We start from the raw sequence: 23359 nt of genomic DNA, 5'->3' as shown, positions 1-23359 counted from the left end.
AACCAAAGATAAAACATAATTAACATAGTCTAGTATGTTATATGCTACAGACTAATACCCTTTTTTTCTTTAAAGTTCAAGGGTTTCATGGGGCTTGGTGGCTCACGCCTGTAATCCTAGCACAGGAGGGGATTCCTTGAGCTCAGGAGTTACAGACCAGCCTGAGCAAGAGGGAGACCCTATCTCTAAAACACAGCCAGGCATTGTTTTATGGCAGGCACCTCTGTAGTCCCAGCTATGTGGGAGAATGAAACAAGAGAATCACTTGAGCTCAAGAATTTGAGGTTCCTGTAAGCAGTGACCTATGACACCATGGCACTCTACCAAGGGCAAGAAAATGAGACTGTCTCAAAAAATAAATAAATGAATGAATAAAGTTCAAGTGCTTTGCTAAAGGTTTGTATATATTTCAGTTGATCAGAAACCATGTATTTTCCCTGACAGTTTACATGTAACTTTCAAATATTACCATAATCATGTAATTGTAATTTATGAGTATATGGTAAGATTAAAGCCCATAATCCTAGCACTCTGGAAGACCAAGGTGGAAACATTCTTTTGAGCTCAAGAGTTCCAGACCACTGCTTGGCACCTGTGGGTCAAGCGGATAAGGCGCCAGCCACATACAGCTGAGCTGGCAGGTTCGAATCCAGCCTGGGCCCGCCAAACAATAATGATGGCTACAACCAAAAAATAGCCTGGCATTGTGGCAGGTGCCTGTAATCCCACCTACTTGGGAGGCTGAGGCAGGAGAATCGCTTTAACCCAGGAATTAGAGGTTACTGATGCCACGGCATTCTAGCCTGGGCAACAGAGTAAGAGGCTGTCTCAAAAAAATAATAATAATAATAGGCTCAGCGCCTGTGGCTCAAGCGGCTAAGGCACCAGCCACATACACCTGAGCTGGAGGGTTCGAATCCAGCCTAGGCCAGCCAAACAACAATGACGGCTGCAACCCAAAAAATAATAATAATAGGTGCGGTGCCTGTGGCTCAAAGGAGAAGGGCACCGGCCCCATACACCAGAGGTGGCAGGTTCAAGCCAAAAGCTGAAAAATAAAAAAAGAGTGGAAAGAAACATATCAAAATATTAATGTTAAAAAAATAGTAATAATAATAATAATCCATTTGATACTTTAAAATACTAGACTTTACATCTCCAAGATAATAGAGAAACACCACTTTAACCAAGAGATAAAACTGATCACTAGATGGCTTGGCATCTGTAGCTCAGTGGCTAGGGCGCCAGCCACATACACCAGAGCTAGCAGGTTCAAATCTAGCCCAGACCTACCAAACAACAAGGACAACAACCAAAAAATAGCTCGGTGTTGTAACAGGTGCCTATAGTTCCAGCTACTTGGGAAGCTGAGGCAAGAGACTCTCTTAAGCCCAAGAGTTAGGGGCTGCTATGAGCTGTGACACCACGGAACTCTACCCAGGGTGACAGCTTGAGATTCTGTCTCAAAAAGAAACAAACAAAAAAAATGATCACTAGTATACAAGACGAACTTACATCCTATAAATCATGATATGACACATTACGAACAGATAATTACTTTTATCACATGTCTACCCAGAATGCATAACTCAATTTAAATCACAAGGCAATACCAAATAAATCCAAATTGGGAGACAAAAGAACTGCCCTATATTCCTCAAGTGTGTCAATGTTATGAAACTGATGAATAATTTCACCTTAAAAATGTACTAAAGAGGCTCGACACCTGTTGACTCAAGTGGCTAAGGCCCCAGCCATATACACCTGAGCTGGCGGGTTCAAATCCACCCCAGGCCTGCCAAACAACGATGGCTGCAACCAGAAAATAGCCGGGCGTTGTGGCGGGCACCTGTAGTTCCAGCCACTTGGGAGGCGGAGGCAGGGGACTTGCTTGAGCCCAGGAGTTGGAGGTTGCTGTGAGCTGTGATGTCACAGCACTCTACCTACCCAGGGGGACAGCTTGAGGCTCTGTCTAAAAAAAAAAAAAAAAAAACAGACTAAAGAGAATTTGTACTTGAATACAAGGTATTATCAAGAACTCAATTAGCAGCCAGATGAAGTGGCTTAGTCCTGTAACCCTAGCACTCTGAGAGACTGAGGTTGGAGAATCCCCTGAGCTTAAGGGTTCAAGACCAGCCCTAAGCAAAACAAGAGCCCATCTCTACTAAACACAGACAAATTAGCTAGGTGTGCTGGCATGGGCCTGTCATCCCAGTTACTCAGGAGGCTAAGGAAGGAAGATTGCTTGAACCCAAGTTGCTGAGGTGGGCTAGGCTGAGGCCATGGCTCTCTAGCCCAGGCAAAAGGGCAAGACTCCATCTCAAAAAAAAAAAAAAAACTCAATTAGCTATAAAGGACACTACTGAAACAATTGGGAAAATATAAATGAGGTCTGTAACTTTCAGAGTTTTGATAATGTACTATGATTAAAGAAGGTCCTTGGGTGGTGCCTATGGCTCAGTGGATAGGATGCCAGCCCCATATACTGAAAGTGGCAGGTTCAAACCCAGCCCCAGCCAAACCGCAACAACAACAAAAAATAGATGGGTGCCTGTAGTCCCAGCTGCTCAGGAAGCAGAGGCAAGAGAATTGCCTAAGCCTAGGAGTTAGAGATTGCTGTGAGTTGTGATGCCATGGCACTCTACCAAGGGTGATAAAGTGATACTCTATCTCAAAATAAAAATAAAAAAATAATAAAAAAACAAGGTCCTTGTTTTATAAAAAATAAACAATGAAGAATTTGAAAAGCACCCTGTCTGCAACTTCTCAAGAACTTCAGGGTGATAAACTTGCAGAAAGGAGAAAGAAAAGGATAAAGTAAATATGGCAGAAATGGTAACATCTGGGGAATCTACAAGAAGGATACTCAGTAATTATTCATACTATTCTTGAAATTTTTCTCTAAGTTTCAAAGTACTTTTTTTTTTAATTTGAGGTTCAAGCCTGAGCAACATAGTGAGACTCTGTCTCGCTACCAAAAAAAATTAAAATTTAAAAAATTAGCCAAGCATGGTGGTTCGCACCTATAGTCCCAACTACTCAGGAGGCTAAGGCAGGAGGATCGCTTGAGCCCAAGAGTTTGAGGTTGATGTGAGCTATGATGATGCCACTCCACTTTAACCTGGGTGACAAGAGTGAGACACTATCTCAAAAAAGTAAATAAATAAAAATAAATAAATGAGGTTCAAAGAGACTTAAGTAACTCATCTAATTAGGAGGGAACCTAAAATCCAAACGCAGGTTTATAAAGATCCAAAAGTAGGATTTCTCAGAACCCATCTAGACCATTAGACATTTAGAATCCCATTAATAATGCCTGGCATAGTGGCTTATGCTTATAATCCTAGCATGTTGGGATGCCAAGACAGAACGATCACTTGAGGTCAATTCAGGACTAAGCTGGGCAATATGGCGAAACCCCATCTCTACAGAAAAATTTAAAAATTAGCCAGGTGTGGTAGCACACATCTGTAGTCCCTGCTACTCAGGAGACTGAGGCAGAGGATCACTTGATCCTATGAGTATTCGGCTATAGTGTGTGATGATGACATCACTGCACTCTAGCCCCAGCAACAGAGCAATTAATTGAATTAAACTAGATTAATGGATAAGCATGATCAAATTTTCTAAAGCATAATACTATTTTATTGATATTTTTCATAATACTTTTATAAAAAGAAAACTTAGAAATTTGAGGACCTAAGAATCCCTTCCATAGCTCAATGGATTTTTTTTCTTCTAATTATATAAACCGAGACACTCCCCAAAGGACTGAGAGGGAAACTATAAGTGACAACCCTTGAGGAAAAAGGAAGTCCTCACCCTATCTGGAGAACTTGATTATCTGGAAATCAGCTAGAAAACTTTGCTATGGCTGGGGGTAAGGAGATATAGTTTACATTTTTAACTTTCCATTTGACCCTCCTTCAAAAGCTCATTTTTATTTCTACTGATTTTTTTTTTTTTTTGTAGAGACAGAGTTTCACTTTATTACCCATGGTAGAGTGCTGCTGCTCACAGCAACCTCTAACTCCTGGGCCTAGGCGATTCTCTTGCCTCAGCCTCCTGAGTAGCTGGGATTACAGGCGCCTGCCACAACGCCCAGCTATTTTTTTGTTGCAATTTGGCCGAGGCTGGGTTTGAACCGGCCACCCTGAGTATACAGGGCCGGCGCCCTGCCCACTGAGCCACAGGCGCTGCCCTATTTCTACTGATTTTATAAATAGTAAATGAAAAAAACTTTGTTTTCATTTGTATTTCTTTTAATTATTAAGCAGGGTTGCACCTATGATTTCTCATAACTCATTCACGAAACAACCTTTTTCTTAAACACTCAGATAAAAAGGAGGGCCTGGCCCCCAAAGACACTGGACAGTCTGGTTTTTTTGTTGTTGTTAAGTAGGCTCAGGCCAAGTCAGAACCTGCCACCCCTGATGCATAGGGCTAGAGCTCTAACCACTGAGCTACAGGCACCCAACCTGGATAGTCTTTCTTGGTTAGTTTCTGAATAAATGTCTATCAGGAACAGCATATTTGGAAGCAAACATGGAACTGCAGACACTAGCAAAATATAAGGATAATTTTATACTGAAAATTTTAATGCAACAACTACATAGAGTGTATCATGTGTCCCCTAACATCAACAGAGAGCACTTGGGTACGAATAATTACAAAAAGCACTTGTAATTATCTACCAAAACAGTATATCTGAAATTGTAATGGATTGGATGTTTTATTTACCTATTTGCATATTGCCTCAAAAAAAAAAAAAAGGTTTGCTCATCCAGTACAGAATGGTTGGGTCATAGTAAGAAAAAATAAAATTAAAAAAATACGTAAAAACTTCCATATCTTTGGGTCGTAAGGAAAAAATAAAAATAAGCATGTGTGTATACACACACACACATATATATACACACTCAATATACAGAATGCTTAGTGTTGCACCAGGTACTGTGCTTAGCACTCTACATGAATTATCTCACTTCATTTAAAATAATAATATAAATGATTTGAGGAGAGGGTTGTTAACATTAAAAACTTTAGACATGGGCCGCACCTGTGGCTCAATGGGTAGGGTACCGGCCCGGCCCCAGCCAAACTGCAACAAAAAATAGCTGGGCGTTGTGGCAGGCACCTGTAGTCCCAGCTACTCAGGAGGCTTAGGCAAGAGTGTTGCCTAAGTCCAGGAGTTTGGAGGTTGCAGTGAGCTGTGACGCCATGGCACTCTACCGAGGGTGACAAAATGAGACTGTCTTAAAAAAAAATTAAATAGTTCTCATTGAACTACATGCAATTGTACCTGAATGAATGATAATACTTCTCTATTTCTACAACTACTTACTTTATTTTATTTTTATTTTTTATTGAGACAGTCTCACTTTGTCACCCTCAGTAGAGTACAGTAGCATCACAGCTCACAGCAACCTCAAATTTTTGAACAACCTTAAAATCAGGTGTTTCAGGCGGCACCTGTGGCTCAAGCAGTAGGGCGCCGGCCCCATATACCAAGTGTGACGGGTTTAAGCCCGGCCCCGGCCAAAAAAAAACTAAATAAATCAGGTGCTTCTCCTTTATTAACTTAATTCTAAACAGCACAATCAAGTTACAAAAACTTACCTGTACAACTTGTTTCTGTGGTTGTATTGACTGTGTCACTGAAAAATGTGTTTTTTCCCGAGCACCTCGGCAACGGTCACTGCTCACTGAAGTCATCATATACAGTATATACAAAATAATGTATGTACAAAATAGAAAATCTGCAAGAAAGCAGGGATGGTAAGCAAAACTTCCAAATCATACTATAAGGAAAACATATAATTCAGGGGAAAGGAGGACACGAGATTAAAACATAAAAGCAGTCTTGAATACAAATTCTCAAGAAGCAGCTCTTTAGGATTTTCAATTTGCTAGTAGCTTTTAATTTTTTAGAAACTAGATTTGGATGTATTGCTCAGGCTGGAGTGCAGTGGCATGACCATAGCTCATGCAGCTTTGAACTTCTGGGCTCAAGTGATCCTCCCAACTCAAAGTCACCTAAGTAGCTGGGACGAAATGTCTGTGCCACCATATCTGGCTAATTTTTTAAATTTTTTGTGGAGATAGGATCTCACTATGCTCCTCAGACTGGATCTCAAACTCCAGGGCTCAAGCGGTCCTCCTCAACAATAAACCACCACATCTAAAAGTCTATGGTTTGTGATCTTAATAATTCTAAACAAAAATCTCAAGCACCTATTTTAATGAACAACCATTTTATCACTATACGTACTCACTACTACATGTAGTTCTAACTGCCTCCTTCCACCTACACGAAGTATTTGAACCCAAAGGCAACAATACAGCCAGCCAAGATTTTCCGGGCAATAAGCCAATTCAAAATGTGGTATCAATAAACAAGCTATACCTAAAAGCAGAAAACAATAAATCTTCCAATGAGACAAAAACAATTGTGTATGTAATTTTCTTTAAATTTATTTAACACAGGCTGCACACCCATATAGCTCAGTGGTTAGGGCAACAGCCACATGCTCCAGGGCTGGTGGGTTCGAACCCAACCCCAGCCTGCTAAACCAAAAAAAATAGCCGGGCATTGTGGTAGGCACCTGTAGTCCCGGCTACTAGGGAGGCTGAGGCAAGAGAATCACTTGAGCCCAAGAATTTGAGGTTGCTGTGAGCTATGACACCACAGCACTCTACCAAGGGCGACAAAGTAAGACTCTGAATTAAAAATAAATTAATTAATTAAATAAATTTATTTAACACAAGCATAGAACCAAATATAACATGCTATCAAAACATAAGCTGGGCACAGTGACATGCACCTGTGGTCCCAGCTACTTGAGAAGATTGTTCGAGCCCAGGAGTTTGAGATTGCAGTGAGCTATTATGATGCCACTGTATTCTAGCCAGGGCAACAGAGACTCTGTCTCAAAGGTATATATGGCACTCTGCAAATAATAAAACTATAGGAATGGCAAACAGATCAGTGGTTGCTACAGACTGAGAAATAACAAAGAGATCCAATACAAGAGGGAAGGAATTCCCCCCAAATGATGAAAGGAGATCAAAATGATAGCTGTGGGTCTGAGTACTGTGGCTGACACCTGTAGTCCCAGCACTTCTGGGATGATCTCTTGAGGCCAGGTAGAGTTCAAGACTAACCTCAACAACACAGTAAGACCTCACCTCTAATATAAAAAGACTGAAAAATGAGTCAGCATGATTAACATATCCCTGTAGTCTTATCTACTTGGGAGGCAAGGACAAGGAGGATCAGCTGAGCCCAAGAGCTCAAGGCTAGAGAAAAAAAAAAGATGACAGCTGTGAAAAAGGACTATAAAGAAAACAGATGTAATGGCACAGGTCAAGGGAAGACTACCAAAGAGATGTCTAAAAGCTGAGGATAAAGTTTGTGATCAAAGATGGATGAAGTCTTTGACCAAAGGATAAATATGAACAAGTTTTGCAAAGATGAGATACAATGAGCAATCTAATGAAAGCACATATGAAAGTAAGTATTAGTGATGGGTACATTGCAATCTAAGCACCTGAGAGAAGAACAATTACTAAGTCCATAAAAAGGCAAAAATAGGGGTGGCGCCTGTGGCTCCAAGGAGTAGGGCGCCAGCCCCATATACCAGAGGTGGCGGGTTCAAACCCAGCCCTGGCCAAAAACTGCAAAAAAAAAAAGGCAAAAATATATGTAAGAACTCTGTTTGTGGCTCAGTGGTGGGTAACATATAAATGATTATAATAATACAAACAGTGAATTCTTATCTAACCAAAAATTATTAAACAATGAAAGAAGGATAAAAAAGAAAGTATAGGGCGGCGCCTGTGGCTCAGTTGGTAAGGCGCCGGCCCCATATACCGAGGGTGACGGGTTCAAACCCGGCCCCGGCCAAACTGCAACCAAAAATAGCCAGGTGTTGTGGCGGATGCCTGTAGTCCCAGCTACTCGGGAGGCTGAGGCAAGAGAATCGCTTAAGCCCAGGAGTTGGAGGTTGCTGTGAGCTGTGTGAGGCCACGGCACTCTACTGAGGGCCATAAAGTGAGACTCTGTCTCTACAAAAAAAAAAAAAAAAAAAGAAAGTATAAATATAAAAGGAAACTACAATATGAACATAAATATGGAATATGGACATAAATAGAAGAAACACCAAAAAGTTGAATGTAACTGTCTCTAGAGTTTGAGATTGAGGATAAGTCAGAACCAGGTAGGGGACTTCTATGTACATACACATACAGAATCAGGTTTTTGTAATAATTTATATTTACTATGTTAGTTAAGCACGAAAATAAATATTTTATACCACCTGTAATCCTGAACCACCTATCTGCAGAATGGGATCTAATACCCAGAACTAAAACTTAAAGATGATCTACATAGTCCAGTAAAACATAACATAGTGAGTCCTAATCTGCTTACTTCCTGGCGTATAAATCATACAAACCAAAACCAAATTAGGTACTAAATTATGAAATAACTATTACCTTCATAATCCTAAACTAGCAAAAAAGTGGCACATGCCCAGGCCAGAAGACAGAACAATTATCAGAAACAAGTCACATGCCATTTAGCTATAGACAATGCAGTCTCCCAAAGCACAAGACTGTGGCTTGGGACACACTGTAATTTATAGCCCATCAATAGCATATCTCACTAACGTTTGTCAGATGCTCAGAAAAATAGTAATACTGAACAACCTGAACATTTAAAATAAAACAGAAGACTTTTTTTTTTTTTTTTTTTTCCAGTTTTTGGCTGGGGCTGGGTTTGAACCCACCACCTCTGGTATATGGGGCCGACGCCCTACTCCTTGAGCCACAGGTGCCGCCCAAAATAGAAGACTTTTTATATCTTTACAAATTTTATACTATAGCTTGAATAAATGTTTATTAGAATTCTGGGACAAAGCGGCCACTGGTGGATCACTGCCCTTATGATTTTGGTACAGTGAAAAGGCCAAAGTGAAGGAGGAACCAGGGGTCCTCAAACTTTTTAACAGGGGGCCAGTTCGCGGTCCCTTAGACAGTTGGAGGGCCAGACTATAGTTTAAAAAAAAGAAAACTGGGCGGCGCATGTGGCTCAAGGAGTAGGGCACCGGTCCCATATGCTGGAGGTGGCAGGTTCAAACCTAGCCCCGGCCAAAAACCACAAAAAAAAAAAAAAAAAGAAAGAAAACTATGAACAAATTCCTATGCACACTGCACATACCTTATTTTGAAGTAAAAAAACAAAATGGGAACAAACCTGTGGACCGTAGTTTGAGGACCCGGATGTTGTAGTTAGAACAGTATACTGAGCATCAACGTAGAATTTTGCAAAGACGAGGTACAATGAGCAATCTAATACCACGCCTTAAAAGCCCCATGAGGACAGCAATTACATCTATCCTGTAACCTTTGTTTTTTCAGGTCCTAACATGGAAGATGTGCTTTGTTTAATATATATTTACTAGACAAAAGAAAAGGGATCCCTTTTTTGAGTCCAGCAGAATAAAGAAAAGGGCTACAGCTAAATTTTTAGATTAGGAGAGATAAGTCAACAGTTTGGGATCTCAAATTTTTACTTTTTCAGTAAAATACATAAAAACATCTGCAGAGAGAGCACATGCAGTGGCTCACGCCTGTAATCCTAGCACTCTGGGGGACGAGGCAGGTGGACTGCTTGACCTCAGGAGTTTGACATCAGCCTGAAGAGGCGCAAGACCTAGTCTCTACTAAAATTAGAAAAAAATGAGCCAAGTGTGCGGCAGGCACCTGTAGTCCCAGCTACTTGAGAGGCTGAGGCAAAAGATCACTTGAGCTCAAGAGTTTGATGTTGCTGGGCAGTGCCTGTGGCTCAAGGAGTAGGGTGCTGGCCCCATATACTGGAGATGGTGGGTTCAAACCCAGCCCCAGCCAAAAACTGCAAACAAATAAAATAAAATCACAGAATTATAATTAAAAAAAAAAAAAGAGTTAAGACATGATTGCAAGAGGGACTTTGCCTAACAATTGCAATCAGTGTAACCTGGCTTATTGTACCCTCAATGAATCCCCAACAATAAAAAAAAAAAAAAGACTTTGGGCGGCGCCTGTGACTCAGTGAGTAGGGCGCCGGCCCCATATGCCGAGGGTGGTGGGTTCAAACCCAGCCCTGGCCAAACTGCACCAACAAAAAAATAGCCGGGCGTTGTGGTGGGCGCCTGTAGTCCCAACTGCTCGGGAGGCTGAGGCAAGAGAATCACCTAAGCCCAAGAGTTAGGAGGTTGCTGTGAGCTGTGACGCCACAGCACTCTACCAAGGGCAGTAAAGTGAGACTCTGTCTCTACAAAGAAAAAAAAAAAAAAGAGTTTGATGTTGCTGAGAGCTATGCACAGCACTCTACCCAGGGCAAGAGAGTCCTACTCTGTCTCAAAAAAAAAAAAAAAGATTCTCCTTAAAGGAGTACCATCTGGTGATGAACACCTGCACATATAGAAGGAATATACTTAACCTAAATTGAATGAATGCTGTAACTGAATTTTCTGATTTACAAAAAACAACTTTTAATCTTCATAGCCTTACAATTACAACCAAACATTTTGGCATACTGGACGTTAATCCTCACTTTTTAATGAGGAAAACCATAAATTCTGTTGTATTTCAAACTATTAAAATTTTACGAGTTCACCAATCTCAGTATAAAAATTAAGACTTTTATCTCCATTCCAATCCATTCTTAGTGTAAAATATTCCATAATGAATATGTAATTAGGGCTTAAATCATGGTCTCACTTTCATGGTTAAACTACAACTGCTTTGTGAAACATGAAAAGAACATTGCTTAGTTTAAAGTATCATTCAGAAATAACAGTTTTTCTCTTTTAATTAAGATTTACTGCTCTAGGTTATATATCCATAATGTCCCAGAACATGAAAAGAAGCATGCTAAACAAATTCTGACAAGCTTGTTTTCTGTCAGTTAGGGCTTTCCTATACTACTACAATGTCAGAATAGCTGATTTCCTATTCATTAAAGAATGTACAAGGGTGGCGCCTGTGGCTCAAGGAGGTGGTGGGTTCAAACCCAGCCCTGGCCAAAAAACCACAAAAAAAAAAAAAAAAAAAAGAATGTACTAAGGCCAGGCGTCGGTGGCCTGTAATCCTAGCAGTCCAGGAGGCCGAGGCAGGTGGATTGCTTGAGCTCACAAGTTCGAGACCAGCCTGAACAAAAGGGAGATCCCATCTCTACTAAAAATAGAAAAACTGAGGCAAGAAGATTGCTTGAGCCCAAAAATTGGATGTTGCTATGAGCTATGACACCACGGCACTCTACTCAGGGTAACAGCTTTAGACTCTGTTTCCAAAAAAAAAAAAAAGAATGTACTAGTATTTCTTCTCTGGCAACAAAATTTATGGAGATGAAAATGAGGTTTTGCAGAAGCAAGAAAGGGGGCAGGAAAGGGTGGGTGTGTTGTGACTAAAATCCTCTGGAAAAACAGAGCTCAAAAACTATATAAACATAACACGCAGTTCAAATAAATTTTCCTATATTAATTTTACATAAAACTTCTAAAGACAGGTTGTGCACGGTGGCTCATGCCTATATTCCTAGTATTCTGGGAGGCCAAAGCAGGTGGATTGCCTGAGCTCATAAGTTTGAGACCAGCCTGAGCAAGAGCGAGACCCGGTCTTTATAACTAGCTGGGTGTTGTGGCAGGTGTCTGTAGTCCCAGCTTCTTGGGAGGCTGAGGCAAGTGGATTACTTGAGCCCAAGAGTTTGAAGTTGCTGTGAGCTATGACACAACAGCCCTCTACCAAGATGATAAAGTGAGACTTTGACTCAAAAAAAAAAACAACTTCTAAAGACAATTACTTCATAAAAGAAGGTAAAAGACTAAGTTACCAAAATAATCATCAACACCCTTAAAAACTGTTAAAACTAAGACAGGCACGGTGGCACACACCTATAGTACCAACTATACAGGAGACTGAGGCAGGAGGACTGCTTGACCCCAGTAGTTCAAGGCCAGCCTGGGCAACAGAGACACCCCGACCCCTACATGTTTTTAAAAAAAAAAAAAAACAGGGTGGCGCCTGTGGCTCAGTCGGTAAGGCGCCGGCCCCATATACAGAGGGTTGCGCGTTCAAACCCAGCCCCAGCTGAACTGCAACCAAAAAATAGCGAGGTGTTATGGCGGGTGCCTGTAATCCCAGCTACTCGGGAGGCTGAGGCAGGAGAATCGCAGAAGCCCAAGAGCTGGAGGTTGCTGTGAGTCCTGTGACATCATGGCACTCTACCAAGGGTGGTAAAGTGAGACTCTGTCTCTACAAAAAAATAAAAAATAAATAAAAAAAAAAAAACTGTTACCCCTAAATTGTGAAACTATACTACAAAAAAAATCAACATCTTCAACTCATATACTGTCACATGAAGAAATTCTATGTTCTCTTGCTCTGTAAACAGAGCTATGTGTAATAAACAGGAATGCTTGGGTAACAAGGACCCAGTTGCCAGATCATAGGAATTCAGTTTACACTTATGTTCCTTCCCCACTGTATCACTCTCCACCCAACAAAAGTTCTACTACCCTGGAACAGGTTCCAAGAGAATACTTAGAATAGAAACAGGCAAGTGTAAAAGAATCTAAAAATAATCCAGTAGAAACTCGAACATACATATCTCAGGTTCTTAAGCTTCATGAAGCACCAGGTTACTTCAGTCTATCCAGTCAAATTTTAAAACCCGTATTATACCTTACCTCATCCAAAGTGAAGATATGGTATATTTTAACACAGATAAAAACTGCTGTTACTTTTTAACTTGTTTAAAAACAAAATTAAAATACCATATAAAGCTTCCTAGATTAAAGTGCAAGATTGGTCTAAACTAATCGTGTTAAGGGAAGTAAACCAGTAAAATAGACAAACTTCATCAAACTACAATTATCTCTGTAGAAGAAATCTTTTTAGACAAAGTTGAAAATGCTATTTTATTCAAGGAGTCTTTTGAAGATAAGAGACCTCGAAGAAACAGCTGCCATTTTCAAGAGATCTCAGTTCAGAATGAACTGAAAATAGTTTACTTAACAGCCATCTGTATTTCTACTAAAGATTATATAAGCAAATACCACAAATATACTATGAGGAGGGCGGTGCCTGTGGCTCAAAGGAGTAGAGGGCGCTGGCCCCATATGCTGGAGGTGGTGGGTTCAAACCCAGCCCTGGCCAAAACTGCAAAAAAAAAAAAAAATACACTATGAGGATCCTAACTTTAAGGCACAAACAACAACAACAACAAAAAAAAAACCCACTGATGGGTAAAATTTAACTAAAAGCCATGTAATAACATACCCTAAAAGAAAAACAGCACCTGTGGCTCAGTGGGTGGGGCGCCAGCCGCATATACTGAAGGTGGCGGATTCAGGCCCGCCCCGGCCAAACTGCAACAGGGAAATGGCCGGGTGTTGTGGTGGGCACCTGGGGTCCCAGCTACTCAGGAGGCTGAGGCAGGAGAGTCTCCTAAGCCCAGGAGTTGGAGGTTGCTGTGAGCTGTATGACGCCACAGCACTCTGCCAAGGGCGATAGAGTGAGACTCTGTCTCTACAAAAAAAAAAAGAAAAACAAGGGCAAATTTTCTGATCATGTGTTAAAAAAATGCTACAAGTAAAGAAAATTTCATTAGCCACTTAATAAATTTTGAACAGATCATTGAACTCCAAATTACAGACACAGCTTGAAGTGCCAGCATTGGAAGATGACCTTCACAACCATGATGATGACACATTCGTGTAGAGTATCTCAGCTGCAACATAAAATAAACTGACTTTCCAGGAACAAAACGAATGCTTTTTGTTTAAACAGGATATAATTAATCCAGACATCATGAATTACTTAATGGACTAAGGACTCAACCACTAAAAATAGGATACATAACTCATGTTCATAAAGCCAGGCTCAAGACAGATACAGTGGCTCATGTCTGTAATCCTAGCACTCTGGGAAGCTGAGGCGGGTGCATTACCCTGAGCTCACAGGTTCAAGAACATCCTGAGCAACAGCGAGATGGCATAGGGTTTTTTTTTTAATAGCCGAGCATTCTGGCAGGCATCTGTAGTCCCAGCTACTTTGGAGTCTGAGGCCAGAGAATCACTTGAGCCAAAGAATTTGAGGTTGTTGTAAGCTATGACGCCATGGCAATCTACTGAGGGTGACAAAGTGAAACTCAGTCAAAAAAAAAAAAAAAAGAATACCCACAGAGGGCGGCGCCTGTGGCTCAGTGGGTAGGGCACCGGCCCCATATACTGATGGTGGCAGGTTCAAACCTGGCCCCGGCCAAACTGCAACAACACAACAACAACAAAAAGCCGGGTGTTGTGGCGAGTACCTGTAATCCCAGCTACTCGGGAGACTGAGATAAGAGAATCGCCTAAGCCCAAGAGCTGGAGGTTGCTGTGAGCTGTGATGCCACAGTACTCTACCAAGAGCAACAAAGTGAGACTCTGTCTCAAAAAAAAAAGAATGCCAATGGTGCAGAGACCTCTTAGAGTGGCAAGGACAGTCCACATCCATATTAACCTATACATGTGCACATATTCCCAAAACTAAAACAAGTAATAATGATAACATCAGCAAATGTATACTGTTACTACGTGCCAGACATCATTCTAAGTGCTTTATACACAACTATAATGTCATTAACCTTTCTAACACCACCCTGGAGCACATACTACTATTACTCCCATTTTACAGACAGCAAACTAAGTCACAGCTAATAAGCAGTAAAGCCAGGATTCAAACCTAGGTCATCTGACTCTACAGTCTGTGCTCTTAACCCCTATGCTAGGTTGAAAGGTTACATGTTCTAGTACAGGCACACAATCATCCCAAGTCAGCTTCCTCTTCTACAAACCAACATAACTACTGTTGGCATCATCTGCATAGTTCACCCCCAATAAAAAGGATCTGGTCTGGACCAAAATCTCACCTATCCCAGCTTTTCAAATACCACAGGAGCACCAATATATATTGCGATGGTTTTGTGAGCAGTTCCATTATTTTTGTTTAATTTCCAATGTGTTCTTGCTTTTTCTACTAAGAAATACCTATTTAGGCTTGCCGCATGTAGCTCAGAGGTTAGAACGCCGGCCACATACATCAGGGCTGGTGGATTCGAACCTGGCCCAGGCCTGCTAAATAACGATGACAACTACAACAAAAAAACGTTGTGGCAGGTGCTTGTAGTCCCAGCTACTCGGGAGGCTGAGGCAAGAGAATTGCTTAAGCCCCGGAATTTGAAGTTGCTGTGAGCTATGATGCCCCTGCACTCTACCGAGGGCAACATTGTGAGACTGTCTTAAAAAAGAAAAACTGAGGCAGGATTGCTTGAGCCCAAGAGTTTGATGTTGCTGTGTTGATAATGTCACAGCACTCTACCAAGAGTGACAAAGTTAAGAGTCTGTCTGAAAAAAAAAAAAAAGAAAGAGAGAATCTTGGCTAGGCGCAGTGGCTCACGCCTGTACTCTCAGTACTTAGGGAAGCCCAGGTAGGAGGATTGTTTGAAGCCAGGAGTTTGAGACCAGTCTGAGCAACACAAAAAAATTGGGAGGGTGGGGACGCACCGGAATAGGAATAGGAATAGGGCGCCGGCCCCATATACTGGGGGTGGCAGGTTTAAGCCCAGCCCAGCCAAAAGGAAAAAAAAAAAATTTTTTTTTTTTTTAATTAGCCAGGTGTGGTTGCACATGCCTACAGTCCCAGCTATTCGGGAGGCTGAGGCAGAAGTACTGCTCACAGCCCAGGAGCAGTGAGCTATGATGACACCACTGTAGTCTAGGCCAGGTGATAGACCAAGACCCTCTTTCTTTCTTCCTTTTTTTTTTTGGCCAGGCTGGGTTTGAACCCGCCACCTCCGGCATATGGGACCAGCGTCCTACCCCTTTGAGCCACAGGCGCCGCCCTTTTTTTTTTTTTTAAAGTTTCATTTTGTCACCCTCAGTAGAGTCCAGTGGTGTCATGGCTCACAGTAACCTCAATCTCTTGGGCTCAAGCAATTCTTTTGATTCAGCCTCCTGAGGAGGTGGGACTTATAGGCACCTGCCACAATTGTCCAACCGTTTTTAAGAGACAGGGTCTCGCTCTGGCTCAGGCTGGTCTCAGAGCCTGTGAGCTCAATCAATCCCCCACCCCCACCCCGCCTTGGCCTCCCACAGTGCTAGGATTACAGGTGAGAGCCCCCAGGCTCCACCCCCCGCAAGATCCTATTTCAAACAAACAAACAAACAAAAAATCTCAAGTGATTTGGAAGAACCAAACTAGTCAGCAAGCAGAGGTCCATCCCTAATCTAGGAGAAAGTAAGGCAGTCATAGCTGGGCGTTGTGGCGGGCACCTGTAGTCCCAACTGCTCGGGAGGCTGAGGCAAGAGAATCACATAAGCCCAAGAGCTGGAGGTTGCTGTGAGCCATGTGACGCCACGGCACTCTACCGAGGGCAGTAAAGTGAAACTCTGTCTCTACAAAAAAAAAAAAATTGTAATAAAGTAAGGCAGTCAGTGTGCCAAGAAACTCTCAACCCTGAGTCTCAATTCCATGCAGCTCAAATGCTTATGCCCTACATGACAGGAGCTGACCAAGCTAATACTTTTATTCTCCACAGCTGCTAAGGGCTGGGTCAGGACTCTAGCAACAAGTAGACAAGGCTGAACTCCCCTACACCCACACTTGGCTCACAGGGGAAACACAATGTTATCTACTATCCCCTGAATGTAACTTGCTAGTGGAAGAGATGAGAGCTACTAAACTAGAACATTATAAATAATCTAAATTTATTTGGTATAGTCACATTTCTCTTCCAGGTTACCTAAGATCAGGGAGGAAATGTATTTAATTGACTACAGCTGCTTCCAAACATCTGTCCTATTTCTATCCTATTTTTCAACTCTAATCTCTAACTTTTACTTAGCAGCTACCTGGGATTCTTTGTCCTCCAATCCCTAGAATATTTCAGTATTCACAACCAGTCTTTACCACTACTCATAACAGCTCTGTCTCTCCAAAAACAAAGACTATACTATACAGCATTTCACAAGATCCATCAAGTTATAAGAACACTGTACTTTAGATTACATTCAAACAAGTACCTTTCTAATAATAACCAGAATGATTATCTTCATTAGAGGGTTACTAACTACTCCACAGAAAAGGGCTAGTAAAGACATCTGTTTAAAAAAAAAAAGACAATCTAACACTAGGCCTGGTGGCTCACAACTGTAATCCTAGAACTCTAAGGAGACTGAGGCAGGAGAATTACTTGAGCTCAGGAGTTACAGACCAGAAAAATAGAAAAAATAGGCTGGGGCTAGGCAAGGTGGCTCACACCTGTAATCCTAGCACTCTGGGAGGCCAAGGCAGGCGGACTGACTGAACTCAGGTTGGAGACCAGCTTGAGCCAGAGCAAGACCCATCTCTAAAAATAGCCAGGTATTGTGGCCGGGCACCTATAGTCCCCACTACTCGGGAGGCTGAGGAAAGAGGATCACTTGAGCCCAAGAGTCTGAGGTAAGCTATGACACCACAGCACTCCACTGAGGACAACAAAATGAGACTGTCTTAAAAAAAAAAAAAGAAAGAAAAGAAAAATTAGGCCAGGTGTGGTGGCTCCCACCTGTAAACCTAGTAAATGGGAGGCCAAGGCAGGTTGATTGCCCAAGTTCATGAGTTCAAGACCAGCCTGAGCAAGATCCAAAATCCAGTCTCTAAAAAATCAGCTGGGCATTGTGGCAGGCGCAAGTAGTCCCAGCTACTTGGGAGGCTAACTCAAAAGGTTCACTTGAGCCCAAGAGTTTGAGGCTGCTGTGAGCTATGACACAACAGCATTCTACCAGGGTGACAAAGTGAGTCTCTGTCTCAAAAAAAAGGAAAAGAAAAATTAGTCCAGCATTGTGGTGGTACCTGTAGTCCCAGCTACTTGGGAGGCTGAGGTAGAAGGATCACTTGAACCCAGGAGTTTGAGGTTGCTCTGAGCTAGGAGGAAGCCATGGCACTCTAGCCTGGGCACCAAAGTGAGACTTCTGTAAATCACCCACTTACCACAAGATAATATTAATAGCATCCTCGTAAATCCAGTTATAATAATTATTGTTAACCCACACACATTCTAGTTTTTCTTCCCTGCTCCACTTACATTCGGTTCACCTTCCTCTGCATCATCTTCTGGACCTGCTCCCCAAAAATTTGTATCCACTCACACACACAGTGGCACATCTACAGTCAGGTCTTTGTTTTTAATCTCATTTCCAAAAGCTTCCAAATTCCTTGCAGGCTCTGGCAACAAAGGATTACTAAGTAACTGTGCTATTATCTTCTGCCATGTGCCTTTTTTTTTTTTTTTTGAGACTGAGTCTCATTTTGTCTCCCTTGGTAGAGGTAGAGTGCCACGGCTTTTGCCTCAGCCTCCCAAGTAGCTGGGACTACAGGCACCCACCACAATGCCCAGCTATTTTTTAGAGACGGGGCCTCACTCTTTCTCAGGCTAGTCTCAAACTTGTGAGCTCAGGCAATCCACCGGCCTCAGTCTCTCAGAGTACTGGGATTACAGGCATGAGCCACTTTGCCCTGTTTCAGACCATACTTTTATAAATTTCTGTATTCATACATTTTAGACCCTACCTCCAGTCTCCATCTTTGCATCCACGAAAGCAAGATTAACTTCCCACTTGTTGGCTCAGCACCTGTAACTCAAGCGGCTAAGGCGCCAGCCACATACACCAGAGCTGGCAGGTTCGAATCCAGCCGGGGCCTGACAAACAACAATGACAGCTACAACTAAAAAATGGCCAGGCATTGTGGCGGGCGCCTGTAGTTCCAGCTACTTGGGAGTCTGAGGCGTGATGAGCCCAGGAGTTTGAGGTTGCTGTGAGCTGTGATCCCACAGCATTCTACCCAGGGGACAGCTTGAGGCTTGTCTCAAAAAAATAAAAACTTCCCACTGTTGCTCCATCTCAAGGTCTTCACAGAGAAGAAAAGGAGCCTTTAATCCTAGTACTTTGGGAGGCTGAGGCAAAAGGATCTCTTTTAAGGCCAAGAATTCAAGACCATGGGCAGCACACCAAGTCCAACACTACTCCTAAAATTAATTTATAATTAAATTTAAATAAAATTAATAAATAAAAATTATTTAAAAGAATTTAAGGCCTGGGCAACAGACCAAAACCCAGTCTCAAAAAAAAAAAAAGAAAATTTAAGGCATTATATCTATACCTTCCTTTACATTCTTTTTGCCATCAATTTACTATAAGTACTTGAATTAAGAGTCAACATTTGTATTTGTTTGTTTGTTTGTTTGTTTTGTTGCAGGTTTTGGCTGGGGCTGGGTTTGAACCCACCACCTCCAGCATATGGGGCCAGCGCCCTACCCTTTGAGCCACAGGCACTGCCCATCATTTGTATTTCTAAAGCCTCCTCTTGGTCTTCTTAGAAATAAATTAGGTAACTCTCAAACCTTGTACAGTACTAGTTATGATACATCAAATCTGTCACATATATACATACCCCAACAAATTATAAGGTACCTTAATCAGCTACTATATTATCAATAACTGCCTGCTCTCTAATGCACTGAAATTTCATATCTTATCTCTGACCTCTTAATTATAAAACTGATATCTAAGTGGACTCATTAGAACACTGCTAAACGCCTGTAGTCCCAGCTGCTCAGGAGGCTGAGGCAAGAGAATCATGTAACCCCAAGAGTTAGAGGTTGCTGCGAGCCGTGTGACGCCAGGGCACTCTACCAAGGGCTGTAAAGTGAGACTCTGTCTCTACGAAAAAAAAAAAAAGAAAAAAAAAGAACACTGCTAAAATGTGTCAACTTCCATTCACAAATATCAACTACTCAATAAAATACAAACTCTTTATTCCTTTCTAATCCCTACACTTTGATCAAACTGGCCTTGCCATTCTCCCAAATCTACCTGCTTTTTTGCCTCCACATTCCACAGGCATGTGTTCAAGATCACACTGCACACACACCCCATTTTTTTCATTTTCTGTTCCTCCATGTGAACAGTAATTACTTTGTACTCAACAACTCTGAGGGTCACTTAACAATACTATGCAGCCCTATCACACAGCAGCTTGAGTTCCTAACTGTAATTTTATAGCCTTCCTTTTTTTCTCACTTTAAGCTATCAATTGCCACTTCTCATTGTAGGTGTGCCTGACCTCTCCCTAGGAGGCACTCTACCCAGGGCAACAGCTTGAGGCTGTCTCAAATAAATAAATAAAATAACTGTGGAAATAATCACTTAAGAAATATCATGGGCCAGGAGCGATGGCTCACACCTGTAATCCTAGCACTCTGGGAGTCTGAGGTGGGTGGATTGCTTTAGTTCCCAGGTTGGAGACCAGCTGAGCAAGAGTGACCCCCTCTCTAAAAGTAGCCAGGCATTGTGGTGGGCATCTGTAGTCCCAGCTACTTGGGAGGCTAAGGCAAGGGGATCGCATAAGCCCAAAAGTTTGAGGTTGCTGTGAGCTGTGACGTCATAGCACTCTACCAAGGGTGACAAAGTGGGACTGTCTCAAAAAATAAAATAAAGAAATAGATTGTCAAGGCAGGGCACGGTGGCTCACCTATAATCCCAGCACTCTGGCAGGCCAAAGAAGGTGGACTGCTTGATTTCCAGAGTTCAAGACTAGCCTGAGCCGGAGCAAGACCCCATCTCTAAAAATAGCCCAGAGTTGTGCTTGAGCACCTATAGTCCCAGCTACTAGGGAGGCTGAAACAAGAGAATTGCTTGAGCCCAAGAGTTTGAGGTTGCTGTGAGACATGAAGCAACAGCACTCAACGCCAGGTCCACTGAATGAGACTCTGTCTCAAAAGAAAAAAAAAAAAGACAAAAACAGAAAGAAAGCAGTAGATTATCAGGCCAGGCCCAGTTGCTCTCGCCTGCAATTCTAGCACTCTGGTGGACTGCTTTTGGTCAGGAGTTTGAGACCAGCCTAAACAAGAGTGAGATCCTATCTTTAAAATAAAATAGCAGGGGAAGCGCCTGTGGTTCAGTGAGTAGGGTGCCGGCCCCATATACAAGGGTGGTGGGTTCGAACCTGGCCCTGGCCAAACTGCAACAAAAAATAGCCAGGTTTTGTGGCTGGTACCTGTAGTCCCACCTATTCGGGGGACTGAGGCAAAAGAATCGCCTAAGCCCAAGAACTGAAGGTTGGTGTGAGCTGTGACGCCACAGCACTCTACCGAGGGCAACAAAGTGAAACTCTGTCTCTAAAAACAAGTAAAAATAAAGTAAAATAAAATAAAATAGCAGGGCAGCTGAGCACCTATGGAGCCAGCTACAGGAACTGGTGGATTCAAATCCAGCCTGGGCCTGCCAAACAATGACAACAACCAAAATAAAAAAATAGCCGGACATTGTGGCGGGCACCTGTAATCCCAGCTACTTGGGATTAAGCGGAGGCAAGAGAATCACTTAAGCCCAAGAGTTTGAGGTTGCTGTGGACTATGACGCCACAGCACTCTATCCCAGGTGACAGCTTGAGACTCTGTCTCAAAATAAATAAATAAATAAAATAGCAGGGCACTGTGGCAGGCACCTGTAGCCCCAGCTACTTGGGAGGCTGAGGCAAGAGGGATCGCTTGAGCCCAAGAGTTTGAGGTTGCTGTGAGCTATGACGCCACTGTGCTCTACCAAGAGTGTCAAAGTAATACTGTGTCTCACAAAAAAGAATAAATAAATAAAGGGAAAGAGCTTATTATTCAGTAGTTTCCATCAGTGACAGAAACCCTGACTAGATAGTAGAAGCTACAAAAAGGCAATTTGTACACAACTGGGAAGTCTGAATATGGATTTATATATTATTGATATTATATATTATACATACTATTAGGTAATTACCCATGTTACTGTGTATTTTTGTAAGAGAAGCTCTTTATTCTAAGGAGATACTTACCAAATTATTTCGCATAAAGATGTTCGCATTTTACTTTCAAATCATTTGGCCTCCAAATACAATATATGTAGTATATGTAGAGAGAAAACCTGATATGGTAAAATATTAAGAAGTAATTCTCGGGCGGCGCCTGTGGCTCAAGGAGTAGGGCGCTGGTCCCATATGCCGGAGGTGGTAGGTTCAAATCCAGCCCCAGCCACAAAAAAAAAAAAAAAAAAAAAAAGAAGTAATTCTCGGGCGGCACCTGTGGCTCAAAGGGGAAGGGCACCGGTCTCATATGCCGGAGGTGGCGGGTTCAAACCCAGCCCCGGCCAAAAACCACACACACAAAAAATAAATAAATAAATAAAATAAAATCTAAAAAAAAAAAAGAAAGAAGTAATTCTCAGGAAAGGGTATGTATACATGTGTTCATTACTCTTCCATTAGCTTTTATAGATTTGAAAAATCTTTTTTTTTTTTTAAGATTTGAAAAATCTTAAAAAGATAAAGGAAATCAAACAGAAAAAGGAATCAAAATCTGAAAAGAACAGAACACACACACAGACCAGGCAAGTAAAAGACTAAATATGATGGCAAAAATACATATGGGACATTACAAAAGTTTAGACATACACAAAAATCAATAAACGTAAAATCCATGTGGACAGAAACAAATGATAGCCCTCCCAGCAACACCAATAAGCTGAGTAAACTGAAACTTGTCTGAGTACATCAGGAAGGACACTGTAAAATGTGTATCTTGGGGGCAGTGTCTGTGGCTCAGTGGGTAGGGCGCCAGTGGTTAAGGGTGGTGGGTTTGAATCCAGCCCCGGCCAAACTGCAACAAAAAAACAGCTCAGTGTTGTGGCAGGCACCTGTAGTCCCAGCTACTCAGGAGGCTAAAGAAAGAGAATTGCCTAAGCCCAGGAGTTGAGGTTGCTGTGAGCTGTGTGACACCACAGACTCTAACGAGGGTAACAAAATGAGACTGTCTCTACAAAACAAAACAAAAACGTGTATTTTGGAAGTGAAATAACAGACCACGACACAATCTGTCTCAACTTTTGTAGTGACCCACATATCCAAAATGTCTGTAATTACAGTAGATTTGAATGGCCTCTGTGCCAAAGTTACCATGTTGTATTAAAGCAAAATTTGAGTATGTGGTGTTCATTAAAAATGTATCTAAAACATTCCACTATGGCTTGATATCCATAGCATAGTGGTTATGGCACAAGCCACATACACTGAGGCTGGAGGGTTCGAACCCAGCTCGGGCCAACTAAACAACAATGACAACTGCAACCAAAAAAATAGCCAGACGTTGTGGCGGGCGCCTGTGGTCCCAGCTACTTGGAGTCTCAGGCAGGAGATCACTTAAGACCAAGAGTTTGAGGTTACTGTGAGCTGTGACACTACAGCACTCTACTGAGGGTGACATAGTGAG

General features: G+C 42.1%; 1 protein-coding gene across 5 annotated transcripts in view; it reads right to left on the bottom strand.

Moving 5' to 3' along the window:
• The window catches only part of UBAP2 (ubiquitin associated protein 2), a 122285-nt gene that overhangs the window by 92690 nt on the left and 6236 nt on the right, over nucleotides 1–23359 (bottom strand). For 4 of the 5 annotated variants that reach the window (XR_008375651.1, XM_053570416.1, XM_053570445.1 and 1 more), the window contains exon 2: nucleotides 5620–5759. The exons of the other annotated variant lie outside the window; for it this stretch is intronic. Coding sequence is in view for 3 of the 4 variants with exons in the window: in XM_053570416.1 (XP_053426391.1) it covers nucleotides 5620–5718 (99 nt within the window). In the remaining variant the exon portion in view is untranslated. The remainder of the gene's footprint in view (nucleotides 1–5619; nucleotides 5760–23359) is intronic. 5 annotated transcript variants of the gene reach the window in all.

The sequence above is a fragment of the Nycticebus coucang genome, chromosome 2, assembly GCF_027406575.1.
Source record: "Nycticebus coucang isolate mNycCou1 chromosome 2, mNycCou1.pri, whole genome shotgun sequence".
Classification (NCBI taxonomy): Eukaryota; Metazoa; Chordata; class Mammalia; order Primates; family Lorisidae; genus Nycticebus; species Nycticebus coucang.
Note: the sequence above shows the minus strand (reverse complement) of the source record. Positions and strands in the feature narration are given on the sequence as shown.